General features: G+C 43.9%; 1 protein-coding gene across 2 annotated transcripts in view; it reads right to left on the bottom strand.

Annotated features, from left to right (window-relative positions):
• The window catches only part of kat6a (K(lysine) acetyltransferase 6A), a 34,365-nt gene extending 26,206 nt beyond the window's left edge, over positions 1-8,159 (bottom strand). Inside the window, exons 1-2 of one of the 2 annotated variants that reach the window (XM_031746201.2) lie at positions 7,818-8,159; positions 4,912-6,381 (exon numbers count right to left, since the gene is read on the bottom strand). In XM_031746201.2, the coding sequence (XP_031602061.2) occupies positions 4,912-5,616 (705 nt within the window). In that variant the 5' untranslated portion in view covers positions 5,617-6,381; positions 7,818-8,159. Of the gene's footprint in view, positions 1-4,911; positions 6,382-7,324; positions 7,627-7,817 lie in introns of those variants that run through there. The other variant, XM_031746210.2, reaches the window with a different exon arrangement.
• Positions 8,160-20,209: the final 12,050 nt, after the last annotated feature.

Genomic DNA, 20,209 nt, shown 5'->3' with positions numbered 1-20,209 from the left:
GTGAGCTCGAGGTTACTGCTCCCCTTTGGGCACTGCCACTACTGCTAATGTAGCTTCTATAGACTCTTGGCCAGTTGCATCTGTTCGTAGCGGTTAATATGTGGCTCGCAGGGTCACACTGCAAGACGGCAAGTGAAACCTGGCTGGTGCCAAAACTGAACAAAGCTAAAAACATCTTAGGTGTATGAACACCAACTGCAGGTGATCAAAACATGAAAATTTAAAACTAAATTTCAACATAATGACCAGCCAGATTCAGATATTTTAGCATGACTTTCAGACATTTAAATATCTGTCCAAGCTTTTACAGGACATACAGTAATACAACAAGTTGTCAGTTTGAGTAAACTCATCTTCCCCACCTGTCTCTCCACTCTGCGTCTACAGACAGGTAAAACAGAGAGCAGAGGAGGGAAAGCTCACGTCTTTGCATGACACAGTAACACTAAGTGATCATTCAAATTCACACTGACAGAGGTAGCCATCATCTGACGTGTCTTTGGGACGGATCAATGCAGCTGTGCCCCATATGCACGTTTATTTCAAACGTGCAAAAGTTCAAGCATGTACAGTCAGTGTGCTTCAGGGAAGGCTATAGCATGAAACCACCAAGGAAAACACAACATTTTGTTACCTCTGTATACCACTATAGCTCAGCTGCTTGAGCAGGTGACCCATGAACCAAAGGCTAGAGTCCTTACTGCAGTGTCCCGGGTTCAAGTCCACCCCAGTCATATTAGTTAGGAACTGTTGCCAAACCAAGACAGTGTAGTGTTATGCTTTAGGGCTGTAACTGATCATATTCAATATTAACTGCTGGCTCATTTTTCCCCCAATTAACTAATTAATTGTTTGATCCAAATAAGTAGAAAATGGTGTCAAATACCAACCAGTTATCCTCCGGTGGGTGCTTTAATTTGACCAAATTTACACAACGCAGTAAATAGAACAGAAGAGCAGCAAATCCTCATATTATCCCATTACCAAAATAGCGTGCAATTAATTTTCAATCCATCAAGAGCCTCCATTGTGTTTTGAGTAAAGTGGCCCTTTAAATAAGTGAATGCTAAAAACAGTTTTTCCATCTCTCTGCTGGCGGGTACCGCCAAGTGTCAAACAAGAACTGGGCTTGTGGTTGCAGCGAAGCGTGAGCTTAAAGCTGTACAGAATGAGCCTTTTTTTCAAACTTTGGACACTAATGGCGGGTCAGACGAGGCCGGGCTTCTGTCAAAATGGAAACAATTGGTGCTTGTCAAAGGGAAAGCGGGGCAAATTATTTCACTTGTTGAAAAAACTTTGGATCAGTCAAAAATCTGAAATTCAAGACAAGCTAACACCAGACTGGGGGTTTGGGGGTGGAAACCACTTCATTGCACCCAACTTAGTCATTTTCCCAGCATTTTTGTGGCGCAGCGCTAACTCTGGAAATGCTTCCATGCATCCAGGGAAAAAGCACAAAAGTTCTCTCCTGTAACAGCAAGACATGAAGCAGCACAACGAAGCATGTGAAGGTTAATCATATCAAGTTTTATGAATTTTAAGGTTCTGGGCCAATGTTATGAGTGACAATGATACATAAATGTCATTTTATTTGCTAATTTGTTATCAATGAAACATCAGCTGATAGTGACATATTAGGGCATCTTTAATAATAATATGCAGTGCCTGACGTTAGGACTATATTGGACCATGCAAAACAATTTATTTGCTCGATGCTAACATCAACCGAATCTGTTAAAGGGGGTCGGTGGGACATTTTGGAGGGAAATCACCGCAACGAGGGGTACAAGTGTAAAAACGCGGCTCTGCGACTGTGTTGCTTTTTTCACACGTCCTCGCCGTGACACTGCACGACGACATCGAGAACTCTGGTTCACCCCGCTCCAGCTGTTGAGTGGAGGGCAAATGCAGGGCAAGAAGATTGCTCTTTCCTATTATAACTGGAAGAACATCACACACTGACACACACAAGTATACCCACACAGATATATATATACACACACACGCACACAAAGGCCCAGCATCAAGCCCATCCCACCTAATGGCCATAGCCTCATACTGCTAACGGGTGCTCAGGGAGGCAATGAGGTTTGCCATCTATATATCCATGACCCCTGGTTGACTTTTCTCCCCCATTTACCTCCCCCTGCATGACCTGGCAATGGCACCCTATTAGGGTGAGAGAGGGGGGAGACAGAAATAGGGTCTGGGATCCCGTTTGAATGGAGCACCCTGACGCAAACATCAGCGAGTTAAGTACACAAATCTCCCTGCAAATGGGGTCAATGCTAGTGCTTAGCCATTTGTTTTGATTTTCCTCCCCCCTCCGCTTCCTTTACTCACACTCTCCCTCCTCCTTTCCTTGGGAAATCATAACTGTTAGCAATCATGCGGGGCAATATGGCAATGATGCGCGGGCAGAAAAGTAGCGAGCGGAGCAGAGTGATCGTGCACCATCGCCGTCTCTCGGTCTTCCATGCGCACAGTTTTATCTCTTTGACGCATGTGCCACTCGCACAGACACAAACTAACAAATACATCAAGAACACGGCAACATGGGGCGCACAAAACACACATGATTGAGCGGCAGAGTGGTTCCTTCTCCTGGAGAGATTCATCAAGGCACAGCACAAGAAGAAGCGCTGAGAAGAGAGAGGAAAAAAAAAAAAAAAAAAAAAAACAGGCAAAAAAGGAAAAACAGAATATTGTGTGACTACCAGACACAAATGTCAATTTCCTCACTGCTGCAGCAGCTCTCCATGCACCATTTAGCCCAAAGCTTCAAAAAGAAACTGCAGTAATCTCCCTATCCATGCCCCCAAACTGAATTCATATTCTTAGGCTGATTATGAAATTTTACTGATGCAACAGGGTGGCATTTTCAGTGAAATCATTTGTGTTACAATTGACTCTTCTGCCAATATTTACTGTGAACTAACAAATCTAATAAAAGAACCACGGTAGATCATACGGTAAGAAAACGAAAACAAAAACCAATGCATTCATCTATGTAGAACCAATGCATTCAAACTGAGGCATGCATTATTCTGTTTGTATTTTCCCTCTGAGGCAGCAAAGCAGGCTGATCACTCGCTGAGTCAGAGAGGAGGAGGAGGAGGTTGATTTCTGTTTGTCTTAAGAGGTGGATCATCTGCAGCCAAGCAGGTCACTGTGTTAGGCAGAGCCCATGTGATTGCAGCCAGCTCTCTAGGCTAATCCTATTCTGTGTGTGTGCACATGCACGACTATGGGAATCCTTAAGCAGGAGCCCCTGTGGCTGCAGACATGTACACACAGAGGCCAGACAAAGCCAGAAGACCGTCAAAACAGTGCTTATGATCAGTCTAGTCTTCTCCAAATCTGATGGCTGTCGAGTTAAAAGAAAAACCTGAATGCCCGACCCCTACAGCGAGTCCCATTATGCCATGGAGGGTGACTTTCGGGTATTGTTTTGGTTTATTTGGAAGGACGTGTCACTGCAATTCAAACCAAAGTTGATCTGAGTGATCGCCTCCATCCTGTGATGAAACCTTTCCATCCTGCTGGGAGTGGTTTCTTTTCCAAGACAGCATCGCTCTCAGTCTGCTTGATTTTTTTTTTTTTTCGTCTTAACATGCAATAGAATGGGTTCAAGTCTGTGTGTATGTGTGTGTGTACAAATCTCTGGCCCTTAGAACTAGAGGTTAGCAGCCGGCTGCTCTCCCTGATCAGGTTACAAAAGTGGGTGTGTTCCCTCTCTCCTCTGTCGCCTGCATGTCTGCCTCTCCCTCGCCCTCTCTCCAACTCATTCTGTCTCCCTCAGTTTCTCCTCCCGCTACGTCTCTCCCTTTCTGGTTACAGGAGCCTGAAAGTTTGCGTCATCCAAGCCTCTCCCTCTGGCACCGCTACAGACCACCTCTCTCCTGCTCTCTTATTCTCTCACTTGTCTATGTTCCTTCCCTTGCCTTGCTTCCTTTCTTTCTTTGTCCCATCTCCCGACAGTACCTGACAGGCAACAGCCCCACAGCTGGTCCACAGTCCCTGCAGGAGGCTGGATGCAATGTGACTCACCCTTAACTTCTCATCCTGTGTTGCTAGCCCACCAGCCACTCGCCTAGCATCACTCTGGTATTGCCCGCCTGGACCACATCACACGCCCACCCAGTAAAAGCAAAGGCAGACTAGCCGACTTGCTCCAGCTTTCTAAGATGCATCTATTCTTTTTCTCCTCTGGTGATAACATAAAGTCATACTTCAGTTTGAGGCAGAACGTTGGATCGTGCTTGCTCTCAAACCTGTTGCAGTGCCACTCAGATACTTTTCAAATAACTCTGATACTATAACATTAAGCCACTCCTTCAGATGCCATTTGAAAAACTCAAAAAGTGACACAAAGTGAAAGCTTACTACACTGTAGCAAAGTACAGGGTTGCAGGGGATGACAAATTTGGAGCAGCAGGGAAAATGCAACACCAGTGTCTTAGGTAAAAGATCAGCAACAAGAATGTGTTGCTTTCACTTTCACAAATCAGGCTCACTTGCCCTCTGTTGGTCCAAAAAGTTCACTGATAAACACATCAGACTTTTGGATTTCTTTCCACAACAATCTCAAATATGGTCGTCGTTGCAACAGCATATCTGTGATTGCAATCAGGACCTTTAGATGCCAACAGGCAACAATGCTTTACACCCATTTATCACTAGAGATCAGTTCTATCTTGATCTCAAACAGGTCTGTAATCACTGACACTCATTTACAGGCCATATAACAAAAATCCATCCAAACACTCCACAACAAATCCATGTGACAAACCAACGCAGACATACAAAGCATTCTAAATGTGGCTGTGTGTTTACTTTAAGTCTATTTTATTTAGATGTCCATGTCTGAGTATGCATGCATGCGATTTTAAATGTGTGCAGAGACTTTACCTTGTCTTTCTCGTGTGGCAGCAACCGGACCGGGGGCAGCGATTCCAGAGACACCGTGCCAGTCCCATCATCCTGGGAGCTGCTACGGCTGATGAGCTGGAACAGTGGACCCTGTTTGGCCACGCGTCCATGGGCCACGGCTCTCTTGAGGGCTACCCTCAGCTGCTGGTGGAAGAGGCCCGGCCCCATGGAGCCGCTACCCGACAGGTACGCCGCCACATCAGCCTGACACTTGAGGAAGCGTTCGATGTTCTTTAAGCTGGAGCCACCCGGCTCATGGAGCCCCTCCAGTGCCCGCTTAATTAATTTGTTCCAGTCGAGACCCGGTTTCTTCCCCGAATGCGAGTGAGAGCTGCTCCCTCCACTGCTGCTGCCACCACCTGCTCCTCCACCTCCTCCACCGGAGCTGCTGCCACTGCCTCCGCCGCCACTGGAGCTGCCAACACCTTTGGGCTTGGGCAGGGCCAAGCGCCCAGGGTTATCTGGGTCCTTGTAGGAGTTGAGACCTTTGTTGGTAACCTTGAGTATGGTACCATCCTTGACACTAAGCTCTAACTGCTCCAGAACTGTTTTGCGGTCCAGGCCATGGGACATAGAGACCGCATTGCAAATGCGCTCCTCTGATGGTCGCTGCTTCTGCTTCTTTACCTTCTTGATAGCCTCTAGAATCCATTGGGTGTACAATGGGTTTGCCAGTTTCACCATGGCTGCTGTCTGGGTGGGTGCAGCAGCACTGGGGCCTTACCGCGAGGACCACACACACAAAAAAGTAGAGACTGTAAGCCAAGGAAACACTTGGCCTGCGCCGTAGCGCCGCCGCCTCCTCCTCCCTTTTGCCCTCTACCAGCTTACTATCCCTTGTCCTGGGGTCGTACAGAGAGTCCCTCAGAAGCTGAGTATAAACAGCACGAAAAGGAGCAGCTGATCATAGCACAACCCCCCTGAGCCAACCCTCCACCTGGTGAAAATCTGGTCCACCCACCACCCACGTCCAGCCAGGTGAAGATCCCTGGCAAGAGGCAGGGGGAGCAGAAGAAGCTTCAGATCTATTACCAACTTATACTCCCACAGTACCCAAGGTTGGGCAGGGCAGATTTTGGTTTGGCTTTTCACAAAATGTAGGCGTTTCCTGTTTAGACGACCCCCCGAAAAAAAAAAGAAAAAAACAAAAACAAGGACTGCCAATAACCGCAGTCTCCTCTGCTCAGACTCTCCGGGACATGGAAATCGTGTTTCAGTGATAAACGCAACGACAATTGCACAAAGGTTTCTGATAATTATATCACTCCAGAAGATTGTGAGTGTTCCTCTCCATCCACGTCTCCTTATTTTCGCTTGTTCACGTTTGCTCCCTTTCGCTCTTCCAGCAGTCTGAGCTTCTCAGCTCTGGGACGGAACAGATATCTCACCACAGGGAGCAGCCAGGACCGATCACCTTCATGCCTATTGCACTTCAGTAGCTGATGAAAACTGTAGGAGGGGGGAAAATAAAAAAACACAGACACAAAGAAAGAGGTTATAGCACATCGCTGCAAAGATGGGGCACCTAATTTTACAATTTTAGAGAACAACAAATCAGAGCGAGATACAGATGACACAAGAAGGTTCATCTTTTCAAAACAACACAGGCACATCATCCAGTGGCATTCATATACACAAAGCCATACCTTCCTTCTGAATCACTATATTACTCCGTATACTGGACACGAAACTGGTTAAAAAAAAAAAAAATAGTAATAATATTTATTATCCCTAGCCAACTTCCCAGATTTTTGTTTTTAAATAAACCACCATGGGATTGTACCACTAAACAACTATCACTAAGAAACACACAGCCAGTGACAAGACCAGAACTTCTAAAAATGAAAAAACATTAAGAACCGTACTCATACCTCACGCAACTGTTTAAAAACTGTGTGTTACAAACATTGTAAACAACCCCGTCCTCAAAAGTGCACTACAGAGTTGACAGCTTGGCTAGCTGGGTTGCTAACGTAAACATGTTACAGTCAAAGCACAGAGCTGTTAGCAAACATTAGCCGCGAGGCTAGCTAATAATCAAAGCCAGATTAACAGTCGCATGGCCAAACCGTGTCCTGTCGTTCTGTTTACTCACATATTATGTCAGGCTGCCAAGTATCTGACAAGAAGCCTTCCCGCTTACTGCTGTTGTTTAGCAAGCTAACGTGAGAAGCTAGCCAACAAGCTAGCGTTACGATCTCTGTTACTAACGTTACTCGCTAACCTGAAACGTAAACAGCGTGAAACGGGAGGGTAGCCAGCGCTCCAGCACAGAAGAGCGAGAGAAAAACCAAACATTTCCGCATGGACCTGAGATTTCCGACAATACAACGCATCACACCACAGCAAACACTGCGAATATTCTCCCCCTGAATGTCACTCAGATACTAACGTGAGATCGCGGCCTTGTATGAGGCACAATGCAACTTGCAGACGGCCATCTCGGCTAGCGGGCAAGTGCAATATTTAAGATGGTCTTAGCGGGTGGTTCTGCAGCAGTGCTTGTTCCGCGGCCTAGCTCTCAATCTTCGGCACGGGTGAGCAGGCTCTGCCCGCGTAGACGCATCGCTACCAGCGGTCCGCACCTCGCTGACTTCCTCCCTCCGCTAACCGCCCTCCCACGTAACGCTACAGCCTGCGGTGCCGTGAAGACAAGGCCGCTAGAGCGGAGTAAAGCTAGGCCTCTGTTCGCCCCCCTCCCTCCCCTCCATACCCCCCACCCACATCCGCGATCACCATCCCCTCCGTACCCCTCTCCCCTTCTACCTCTCGCGGTTCCCCAGAAAGCCAGAGATGGTCCGGTTCTGGTTTCGGAGGGAAGCTCGGGCAAAGCGGACCGCGGAGAAAATCTCGTATCCTCCCATCCGGCTTCCGCTGCTACTCACCGGAATTTGGTGTCGAGCCGCCGAGGAGAAGGTGCCAAAACCGTGCGAAACGAAGACAACAACAAGCCCAAAAAATGCAGCCAGAGACCAGGGGCTCTAGAGCCGACGCCATCTTTGAGTGAAACAGGAGCACGGCTGGTGGGGGAGGGGGGAAGACTGAACAGTCAGGCAGGGCCCAGGGACCGTCTGCATGGTGCGAGGCGAAGATCCAGGGGAAGGAGCAAAAAAAAAAGAAAAAAAGAAAAATTCACTGCAAGGCGCGGGGGCGGCGGCGGCGTGCTGTTGCTATGAGAGGGGTGTGGATATTGCTTGAGCACATGAAATGGAAGAAAGGGACAGATGGTGGTGGTTGTGTTGGAGGAGGGAAAAAAATAAAAAGAGAGGATAGGTGTTCACGCATTCTCTGCTGTACTACAGCTACACAGGAGGAGATTCAAGGGAGCGTCTGTATTTTGCCTGGCAGTTGTAAAAAAAAAAAAAAAAACAAAGCCAATGAGCGTGTCTTAACGTTAGAGGGTATTTAAAGATCAAAGTGAGACACTCCTCCACATTGCAGTCTATTGTGGAAGCTGTGTGTGTTTTAAACTGAAGATGGAAATTGAGCCAGATTTTTTTCTCCCCCCCAGAGGTGATCAGATGTTGCCATGTGGAGCTATCTGGAGTATTACAGTACATGATAAAGCATGTTATTATCTGCCTGTGCAGTGTAGTCTTAGTGATGCATCGCTCCTCAGACTGTGAAACACAGAATTAGCTCTCCAGCAAAGGAAGCGGTTAATGTAACGCGTCTGCGGCCATCCCACTTTGTTACGTTTGATTAAATGACACACCGAGTCTAACACCTTTATTTTATATCCACGTTTGGCCAAAGGAGGGCTTGTGCAGCTCTCAGTGTCACATCAATTACGGCATCTGGTGACAGGTGGAAGCAACTTTGTCTAAAGGTATCGCTCTCGGTGCGCTGGAATCCGCACTGTGCTTGATTTTAAACTGAAATTGCAATGAATGTGTGCAAGTCATGGATGTTTAAACTTATAGTATGTTGCAGAAAATGACAAGAGAGAGAGACTACTAATCATGTAATAATTCATAAATGTGCCATGGGGAAGTTTGAACAATCTAAGCAGAACCCTTTCCTTATTCATAAGAAAATCACTCAGTAGATGAAATCGGATTTTTGCTGCTTCAATTTCACGACCATCATGACACGGGAGGGTACTTGTGTTTGAAATCTGGCAGCAGTCTAATGCCGAGAGCTCCCTGGGTGGAAATTAAATTATCTGCAGCTTTGTGTAAAATGATGTGTACAGCAGTCCTCGGAGACAGTGTCTTATAGGGGAGCAATTAGACCTGATGTTTTCCCATGTTAGAGGTATCCTGCGAGAGAGCGAACCGCCAGCAGTGCAGCGGTGATCAAATAAAACCCAGTAAGGTCACATTTTACTGGCTGATTTCCCCGCACTCCTTCAGGGACAAATAAATCACCAACTAATTGTAATTAACAGTAGCATTATTGCAAAGATAAATAGTGTGATGCGTTAACACATGAGCTGCTATTAGCACGTGCCTCCTGAGGACTCACATTATATTACTGTGTACAGTAGGCCAGCTAACAGATGGACAATACTCAGGAGGAGCCCGCACCGCATCTATCGTTCCCAGCCATGAATAAATGATGTTGTGTACCATGATCCACAGCAGAGGCCATGTTCACCAACACACAGCAACAGGAGAAAACTAATCAGGGTGGGGCACGGAGTGGAGGAGTAGGGAGCAACCCCATTGTAATTTTGGTAAGATCATAACTGATTCAGTTACATAAACTGAGCTGAGGAGTTTTACCTATTTTATAACTGTCATCTGGGGGAAGTGGAGGAGTGCGGGCCAGGATATTTAAAGGATCTAAAACTGTATTTACACACATTTTTGTTGGCGTATACTCATCTTTATTAGATTAGTAGTGGATTAACCAGCTAACAGACAAGAAATAGGGCAAAAAACTATTGCAAATTAACTTAGATAATTAATTAAACGCAGTGTTTAAAGTGGACCTATTATGCCTTACCCTACAGTGTATTATTGTAAGGTCTTTACCTGACAATATAAAGCGCCTTGAGGCAACTGTTGTTGTGATTCGGCGGTATATAAATAAAATTGAATTGAGTTGATGGTGGCTCTGAGAGCTCAAATGCACTGCAACTTCAGAAAACTCCAGCAAACACTGAAAAATGCTGCAAAAGCACACAAAACAGTATGGAAGCTGAATAAAAAGAATAATAATAAAAAGAAATAGAAACAAAAAACCCCACAATGGAAGTAGGAGAGAAAAAAAAACTAAAGAGACATACAGGCAGAGCGGAAATGTTTTTGGGGAGACATTAAGGTGACGGAACAGCTGATAAAGTGACCTAAAACCAAAACATGTAAAAAAAATTGCACTGAGACACACTTAAAATGAGCAGAGGATTCTTCAGTGTTGTGAGGGAGAAAAAGATGCAAGTAATTTTTTTTTAATGCACATTTCACGTAATACTGTAGACACTTTATTAACGTGTTGCTAACTGCTATTGGCTGTTCACTGTTAGCTCGTCACTTTTGCTCTCGTGCTTGCTGATGTTTTTTCCTCCTCTTTCTGTTTTGTTTTATTCAACTTCTGTTGTGTTTTTTGTGCTTTTTATCTAGCATTTAGCATAGCATTTATCTTTTTGCTGGTGTTTTTTTTTTTTAGTTGGAGTACATTTGACCTCTCACGGCCACCGTACTATCTGCCAAAAGCTCAGAGTTCAGACAGTTTTTTCTACTCTTAAAGCTTTGTGATGTTGATAAGCGTGGATGTCCTTATATGGTCACGTTCTCCGTGATCACAGAAGCCTCCACATGCTGTCGCTTGTTCACAAAAAGTAGCCATTCGGAAGAAAGCTGGAATGAGGAATATTTTGAACTGCAGATCATGCAAAGGTACTTTGATAAAGTACGAGATAAAAATACAGAGCGTAACATCTCCCATTTAATCTAGAAGCCAACAAAAACACTGACTTCCACAAGTGAGCATCTGGGGTTGTCTGGGACAAAGTCACTGCTTCCCATCTAGAAAGGGTTTTTCACAAAAGCCCCATAAAAGCAGCATTTCAGGATCGTGGTTATCTATTCATGCATTGTGGAGTTTTATCTGGTGTTTGTGGACGCAGCAACCGTTATCTCTATAGTGGACATTTGGCACCGAGTAGCAGCTTTTTCTCCGACCGGCAAATGGATGTTGTAGTATGACACCCTTGGCTCGTTTTCCATCTTTGGTGCAGAAAAGGAGGCCAGTAATCCTTAGCTTCCTTTCATCCCCCTAATCCCTCCCTTAAAAAAAAAATTCTATTCTCCGAGCATCCACCTGCTAGCGAGGCCTGAGCCCCCAGCAAGCCGAACCAGTGTCCACCTGCCCCCTGCAACCCTCCCCTTCCCTCTCCTCTCTCTCTCTCTCACACACATACACACACAGACAAACGTGCACATCTCCTCCACCTGATGCACAGCAGCACCTTCTGCTCTGAATGCCTGCTGTCGGGCCTGCTGGCTCTTTGCTCTGCTTCACTTCTTCCTGCCTCTGGTTTAAAAGCTGGACATTTGCCAAGCCAAATAAACCGACGGCATCCCCGTGGTTATAAAAAAAAAGAAACTAGTGGTACAGCTACAGTGCTTGTTTTATTGCTGCTGCCGCTGTGTTTGTTATCAGATTTTGAACTGTGTGTCATCCACGCAGCCTGTCAGTATTTTCTTTTCTTTATTTGAAATACTCTTGCAGTTACATGTCAGAACCATTATGGAGAAATCCAATTAAAATAGTTTCTCTGATTAAAAGCCTGTTTAGTTTGGGTAAATAAGGATGTTTACGTATCGAGTCCAGCTTGAATTCCATTTTTTCCAAGTAATCAAGGCCTCTTGATGTATAAGTATTAAAAAATCAGGTGTGTTTAGGGCAAATGAATGAACGATGGCTTGAGTTAGTTGCTCACTCTTCTCTCTCGTCCCTGTGCTCGTGCCTTTTACTGTATATAATAAAAAATTTGAATGTGGATTGTGGCGTTAAGCAGCAGTCAGTCTGTGCCACCATCCGAGCAGGCCACATTTATGAGTTCCTGTTTTTCGGGTGATGACTGGAGTGCTGTGCTCAGATAGCCGGCCAGTGTCCAGGACCACTTTTTTTTTTTTTTGGTCTGTGTGAAACTAGCAAAAGCTTCCTGCTGTGGCTGGCTGGTTGCCAAGTCCCCAGACCCCAACGCAACCATTTCACCCCCCCACCCAAAGTCCAATTCCAAACCCCTCCCATCCTGAAAAGAAGTGAAACATACAACGGAAATTTCCAGGGCCGGTACGCCCAAGAGCGTGCCCCCACCCGTCCAACTAACCCCCACCAACATCGCCACCCAGCCCAAAACCCCTCCTCTTTCCTCCCTCCCTCCCGCCCTCCCCCTTTTCCCCTGCTTTCTCCCTTGAATCCAAAGGCTCGGAGAGCAGCTGGAAGGTGAAGTACAGCTTGTGAGCGCTGAGCTCAAAGTTAAGCCAGACACCCACCCCCCAACCCCCCTAACTCCAACTCTTGCTGTCTGAAATCTCCCACAAAACCCCATCTCCTTCACTCAAACTCAGAAGTGCCCGAGAGTGCCGAAAAGTACACTTGTATGTCAGACATAAGCAGCAGAGAGACAGGGAGGAAAATGTAGAGGACTACGCTGTTTGACAAATCAATTGTCCTGCTGTGGTTAACTGTCGTCTTAAGTGCATGTAGATGTGAGGAACGGGCTTCTGACAAGGCCATTAACATGCACAAATAGCTCTCACTTTACCACTGTTAAATAGAGCAGAGGAGGATCCAGTCACAGTAGCAGTTTCTTACTTTTAGAGGCAGGAGTCAAAAGCCAAAGTCAAAACTTTTCTTGAAGCTGTTTTTCAGACAGGGGAGACAGTGCTGACTTCATCAAGGTGTGTCATAAAGAAGCTAAAGCGAGACAGCTGACAAGCAAGTGACAAAATATGATTATTAAAACCAGCACAGTCTCAAAAACAGAGTCAAACTTTCAAATATCTCACACTCAGTGGAATAAAAATGTAGTTTGGGTTAGTTTGTGGTTCATCAGAAGATAAGATAAACTTTTTTTATGTGCTAAAAATTGCTTTGCAGGATATTCCAAATGCAAAAAAGGAAGTCTATTTAAATATTGTAGATGAATCTTGAGAGGCTGTCGCATGAAATTCCTTTTTCTGTCATCTAGCAAATATGATATCAGATAAAGTTATAACGGCAGGATTGTTTGTGTTTGGTCTTGTATGCTGGAAAGCATCTCATGCAGGCTAAAAATGTGTGTGGGTTGAAGTAGAACTAGGGTCACATAAAACTGAAACTGAAGTACTCATTAGGGGAAAAACAGAAGCCTCGACTGTATATAAAAGATGAATGTATGGTTTGCTGTGACAGACCACCAACACCTCTCACACAGGAGCAACTTTTAAATCAAGAAGGAGCCCGGCCACAAGAATGGCAAACCTTTAGTGTTCATTTTATTCCAAGTTGGGATTGCAGATACCAAAATAACCACAGCCTAATAGTAAGACCTGAAACAAGCAACTGAGACCAATATAAACTCAAGTGTTTATTGCATGTACAGCACATTCTGACTGCTTTTGCAACAAGAGGAGTCACCCTCCCCGCTGGCCATTAGTAAGACTGCAGGTTTAAAACACTTAGACCCCAAAGCCCTGTCCATCTTTTACATACAGCTTTTTAAAAATAAAAATAAATGGACTAAGAACAGACTTACTTATTATCGGAGATCATCTAGGCCTAAAGACTCTGGTTTGTTAATGGGCCGTTTCAACATTTCGGGAAACACACTGTTCACTTGGGAACACTGATGTGTGTGTTGTTTATACGATGCTACTATCAGCAGAAGACTGAAAACAGAGGCAAACAGCTACCACTGCCTTAGCCAATCAAAAAGCAGCTCACTATTTAAAAGACTATGTGTTGCTTTTGCAAAAAACAAAACAAAATCTAAAATTAAAAAAATGTTTCTGAGAATCCTGGAAATATTCGAGCATGTAACCATCCACCACATGCTGTGGCTTCATCCTGAACACATGAGATAAATGCAATGTTTTGGAAACATAACAATATTTCTGCAAGTGTCAAAACTTCTCTTTTAAATGGCTTTGCTCATTTTCCATTTCAGCGTTTTCAAGCTTACTCCTTTTTGTGTTTTTTGACTTCTATTCATACCCAGTGTGTTTTGTTTTGTTTTGTTTTGTTTTCCATCCTGATTACATCTCTGGTAACATGAGCCATTCGGTTGCTTTATTATACCCTAATGCTCTGGATGGCAGTACGGCAGCCTAATTCTCAGACTTTGGCAAACAGAAAAGCCCCAACACGGCACACAGGTCTCGACAGCGAAGCAAATAGAAATCTGTGTAAATGCAATCAAAAGGCAATAAAAGTGGAAATGGTGAAGATCGGAACAAAGATAATTAAAAGACGGGTGATAGCGCCGGTCCAGCCTTTTAGTGTCTGTTTGTTCGAGAGGTTTTTATGACAGCATCAAAGCCATTTTTTCCTAGGAGAGAAGTTCATTTATAACTAAATAACTGCACCACAGAGGGTTTCTCCGCTTGCACACAACAAAAAGAAATGATATCACATGATGGCATGTTTGGCCGTTTGGTATCCAGACCTCCCACATTATAGGCTCCTTCCCAAGTCGGAGCCACAGTGTTTGCAGAGCAAGATGCACCACAGACAACAATACAGCCTCCAGGACTCTCACACGCACATGCATTCCTGTGGGCCTGGTGGTGTGGGGGGGGGGTCTAACCTCTGGAGCTCAGCACGCTTTGTCTACTTCTCCCCCACCTCCACGCCACCCCCACTTTTTCCTTCTTTTTTGATCGTTTGCTTGCACAACAAGCTGTTTCTCACACCGGAACATGAAGAGCCTTTTCAATCAATTTCATTAAGAGCCAGGGCCGAGATTTATGTCAAAAGGCATACGTTGGTTAATGGGCGAGTGAACGCTAATGATGTGTGATTTCTTGATTTAATCAATGCAGTATATATTACCACTCTCAGATTACTGCACGGTAATGGAAGCAAGAAAAAAAAGGAGAAGAAGAAGAAGAAGACTACATTCCCATGAATGATGAGCCCTCCACAGTAGTACTAAATTGCATTACAGAGGCAGTAGTGATCTGTGTTGTCATTATGTAAACTGCAGTGAATCAGTTAGTCATTCAATACAGTCCCTAATTGAATAATTAGATTCCTCTCTGTGTAAAGCTATGCATGTTTGTCTCCCCCCTGTGCTAGCGACAAGCAACAGATGGAGCATGTTATGTAATCATATCGATGTAAATGAAAGTCACAGATTATCCTGAGAGACGTATAATAACGTGGCGCGCTTATACTCATCGTGCTGGAGCTGATAAATACTCCGAGTCCTTCTGGATGGCGGTATCTAACGCAGGTGACAGTGACAGAGGGCTTGCTGTGTTTTTCATATGGAGAGAGACAGCAGAAACTGCAGTGGAGAGTGATGATAATATCGTGTCTCATCCATCCAGGTTTTTCCACATACACGTTCCCTGCCCGCAGTATCTGCAGCGACAGAGCAGCGTGCAAACTTGTGTTGAACAGGTTTTCGGCCTACTTAATATGGGATGCGTTTCAAGTGGCTTTTAGTTTGGAGGTTCTTGGCTTCGTTATATTTTGCATGCAGACCACAGACTGCAAAACTGGACTCTTCCAGTGTGTATTCTTATTGATGGCCAGCAGGGGGCGACTCCTCTGATTTAAAAAAAGAAGTCAGATTCCATAGTAGCGTATGCAATCACATATTGTATTAGCTCAGTAAATGATCATAATGAGTTTACTGTCTCAATACTTGGTTTTTTAGTATAAATTGATATGACAAAATTGTTTTTGTAAATTATGTAAAAGCTGTGATTTCAGGGGTGACTTTGGTGTGAATGGCAAGTAGCTAGACCCAACATTTAGTCCATGATTGCATCGGCAAATACTGAAACACCAGAATGGGACTTTTCAAAGCAGTGGCTTATGTCACGATGGCTACATGGAGTCTATGATACTGTTATGCTAGCATCAAGGCCCTGACGATGACAAGGAGAATAACGACTGAATGACAACGATTAAACTTTATTAGTCTGGACCAGTCAATCCACTGTCACATTTCTTTTAATTTAGTTTTATTACAATTTATTGCAAATTAGATAGATTGCCTTCGATCCTCTCATGTTTCAACTTTTGCTGACAGTGGAATATTTCAATAACTTGAGGATAGATGGCCATGAAATTTGGGTTGGACAGCTTAGAATTAATCAAACATTTTTTTAATGTCACTACTTTTTCATCATGTGGCATCACTAAATGAAGGTGTCAGTGCTCATTAGTGGATAGGTACTTCTGAAGTTCTTGTAACTTTTGAAGGAAAACACTATTTCTATATGTCCTCACTGCAGGAACTAGGGACCAAACTTACTACAACCTCATTTTGTGCATCTTTTTTTAAGCTTCTACTTCAGTGTAGATATGTACGGTTATTGGTCAAGATGTAAGTGAATGTGGATTGCTGCAGCACCAGCAACCCACTAAAAATAATCCATGAAAATATGAAAAAAGCTTTATCACGACTCAAAAAAAGGACAGTTATGGTTGTCACTATTTGGCAGCATAGAAGGTGCTGATATACAGTTGTGGTCAAAATTGTCCATCCGCTCATCATGGGCTTAAGTTCAATGGTCATTTTTTTTAATGATTTCTCTGAACTTTTCTTTTTCCAGGGTGGAATGATTGTACATTATACATATTTACTGACTTTAAAAAAAGAACTGGCTTCATGAGTTTGAATTTAGTTTGAATGTTCTCTAATCCAGTCAGGGTCAAAAGCATGCACAAAGGCTTAGATACAAAAATATATAAATGCGCCCACACTAATATTTGGTTAAATGTCCCTTAGCAAGTTGCACCTACACCACATGCTTGTGGAATAATTCTAGCTGGATATTTGACCACTCTTCATTCAGATCTGTTGGTTTCCTGCACAGACCTGGATTTTAACCATAGTTAATAGATTTTTAATGGGTTTAAAGTTGAGTAAGGTGATGAAAATTGGGTTTTCTTGACATACAGTCATCTCCATATTGTCTCTTTGAGTACATCTGCCTGCTGATAGTACCATGTATGTGTTTAATGCATGTCTGAATAACCATTCATGCACTTCATGTAACACTATGACAGATCAGTGACTTGTGGCACTGGAGCTCCACTGAGTGGTGACACAAACCCGGTTGCCCGCTCCCACATCTGTTTCTCAGTGTAAGAAAGTAAGTTTTGACACAACCATCGCAGTCACAAACAGCCTGCACAGAGGCCGCCTGAGTGCTCCAGTTCTGGTGAGCTTCCTTCTTTGAGGTCATCGGTCCAGGCTACTGTGGTAGACAGTGCAGTGTGTTCCCCGAGGCAGCGAGTCCTCACCTGACCCCCAGAATCACAACACAGTATCCCCTTGTACTGCAGCCTGGCACCTGGAAGTCATCACTGATACTGGCAACACACAGGGGGGCTCTGAGGTCATCAATAATGACTCCATTTACTTAACACTGACCTAAACACCTGCTCATTTATCACGGCTGACATGTGTCAGCCATGCCCATTTCTTACAGAGGAGCCAGCCACAGCAGATCTTGATCGGGGTCACCTCCTGCACTGAGAAGGGCTTTAGTGAGTAGATTAATACACAGAGGGGGCTAAGTGCAAATAGCTATACACACCGATCCTTGTACTATGACTTACATTTTGTTGTAAAATGCTGGACACTGCCAAAGTGTGAGCGTGGATGTTAGAAAGCCAAAAAACAAACAAACAAAAAAAGAAATGGTCTTGAATGTGCTCTGTTAAGGAGTGAGGTTACATCTGAGCAGCCAATTTGTACACTGGTTATTTTAAGGTTTCAAGCGTCTGCCAGTGTGTGTTACAGCATGCGTAAAATTCTCCCTGAAAAACTGTTTTCCTGTTTTTTAAATGATTATATTTCAAAACACCTGTTGAACTGCTAAACACATCACGTCTTTGGATAGTGTTTTATAACACTTTATATTTTAAGGTAGAATTTAATTTATAAGGTATAATTTTCCTTACCTAATAATACTTCAAACATAGCTACAGTATAAAAGAAGAAAGAAAGAACGAACTAAGGATGTAAGTGTTGTGAGTTGTGGAACCCATGGAACTTTCCAGAGATGTTCAAATTCTGGTTCAAGTCAGGGGTCCATAGTGCTCTGGAGCAGGTTATCATCAAGGATTCCCTTGACCCCAACTAGTCTCCTCGTTCCTGCATCCGACAGTATGATGCTGCCACCACCATGCTTCACTGTAGCAGGCCAGGAGATGAGCGATGCCTCGTTTCCCCCAGATCCGATGCTTGGCATTCAGGCCAAGCATCTTGTTCGCTTCCCTGATTAAGCCCACTCTACCCCATTACCTTAGAAGAGTCTAGTGACTTTAGGAAGAGTCCTGGTGGTTTCAAACGTCTTCTATGTGCAGATGATGGAGACCACTGTTCTCACTGGGACCCTCAATTATGCAGAAACTTTTCCCGTACCTTTCCTCAAATCTGTGCCCTGATACAATCCTGTCTCAGGTCTACAGACAGTTCCTTGGACTTCACAGCTTGGTTGGTGCTCTGACATGCACCGTTAACGATGGGCCCTTATGTAGACAGTTGAGTGCTTATTGGGCTCACGTCCCATCAACTGAATTTACCACAGGTGGACTTTACTTAAGCAGCAGAAACATCTGACAGATGATCAATGGAAATATTGTGGGTTTTGTTTAATAAACTTAAAAAAACTTCACAACTTTTCACCTCGTCATCATGAGGTATTGTGTATAGAATTTTGAGGTGAAAAATGAATTTAATCATCTTCCCTACAAGATGATGAAATCTTTCTGATTACAACACAAAGATCATCAAACATCAATCAAATGGAGTCTGTTAGTTTTTTTTAAAGCATGTTTGAAGAATTAACATTCGACTGAGCGCCTCTCTTCATCTGAACACTTGGGGTTTTTCTCGTTTGTATCACTCGAGAATAAATCGAGTCCAGACACAGTGAGGATTTGCGCAGGTATGCGACTGGAGAGCTCTGTTTCGTCAACACACATAATGCTGGAAGCATTGTTTACTTCCTCTCCTTTAATTTCTCCTGGCACGACGGCAACCTCTCTAATGCCGCTTTGGTACTCTTCCCTTGCTCGCCATTTCATTGCATGTAGTTTTGAATCTTTAACTAGTTACACAGCTTTGTTTACGCGTGCATTACCTCTCACATCTGTTCCAATAGAGCTTTCTCATGGTCCGAGTTGTTCAGGTGGCTGTAGACAAAGTTAGTGGGCTGTCACACATGTGAGTGACCTGACTGCTGGGGTGCTCTCTCCGTCTCTCATCTATGTGAAGGACCTCCACAGGGCCGTGCATATTTCTTTTAGAACTCAGATCTTTCCTACATTCATGACTAGCATCCAGACGACTGCAGTGTGTAATAAGCACTACAGGAGAATTTACTGCATTTTAGTCTGAATGAATAGAAACACATAATGTTTGGAAACGATGACACGGGCGCCCACGTTTGCTGTCTAATTGGGTATTCCCCTGATTCATCACACCCCTAACACACAGCAGGCTTCTGGAAGAAAATAAAGACATCCGACTCGACTACAAACAGAACGACACAGATAACATTGCTGATGTTGTCTGTGGATGTGAGCATTTTCTTCAAGCATTCACATGTGCAAAGATTCTTTTTCAATTAACTGGTACTAAAATGCACACCTGCACCCCATTTATATTGGCTATTGTGCTTTGGTTACCTCTCTGCACGAGGCTGTGGCCAGTTTGGCTGGGCAGCCAGAGTAGACTGCAGGAAGTTGCAAGCTTCTCCAATTTGAGAAAGATTAAGGATTGGTAACTCTTGCAGCTTTTCAGTGTTTCTGACCAGATTAGAGTAGAAAAGCACTATATACATATGTGCTTAACAGATTTATTGGACCACTTGTCATAAAAACAAGAAAAAAAAAAAACTATTTTAGAAATCTGTCAAAAACATTAAAACTAAAAATGACTTAAATCACATTTTTTTTATACCAGAAAAAACACTATGGACTTCTCTTAGAAGTCAGAAATGAATCAAGCAAAACATTCAACAACTAATGCTTCTGTACAGGAATGAAAATAAAGAAATGCAATTTTGGCATCTTGATGGAAAAATTGTTTTAATATTTCTTTCCCTGTTTTTCTGTAAATATGAACAACACTACAAATATATATTTGCATTAA

Source organism: Oreochromis aureus, linkage group 12 (genome assembly GCF_013358895.1).
Source record: "Oreochromis aureus strain Israel breed Guangdong linkage group 12, ZZ_aureus, whole genome shotgun sequence".
Classification (NCBI taxonomy): domain Eukaryota; kingdom Metazoa; phylum Chordata; class Actinopteri; order Cichliformes; family Cichlidae; genus Oreochromis; species Oreochromis aureus.
The sequence above is the reverse complement of the archived record's forward strand: the minus strand, read 5'-3'. Positions and strand labels throughout refer to the sequence as shown.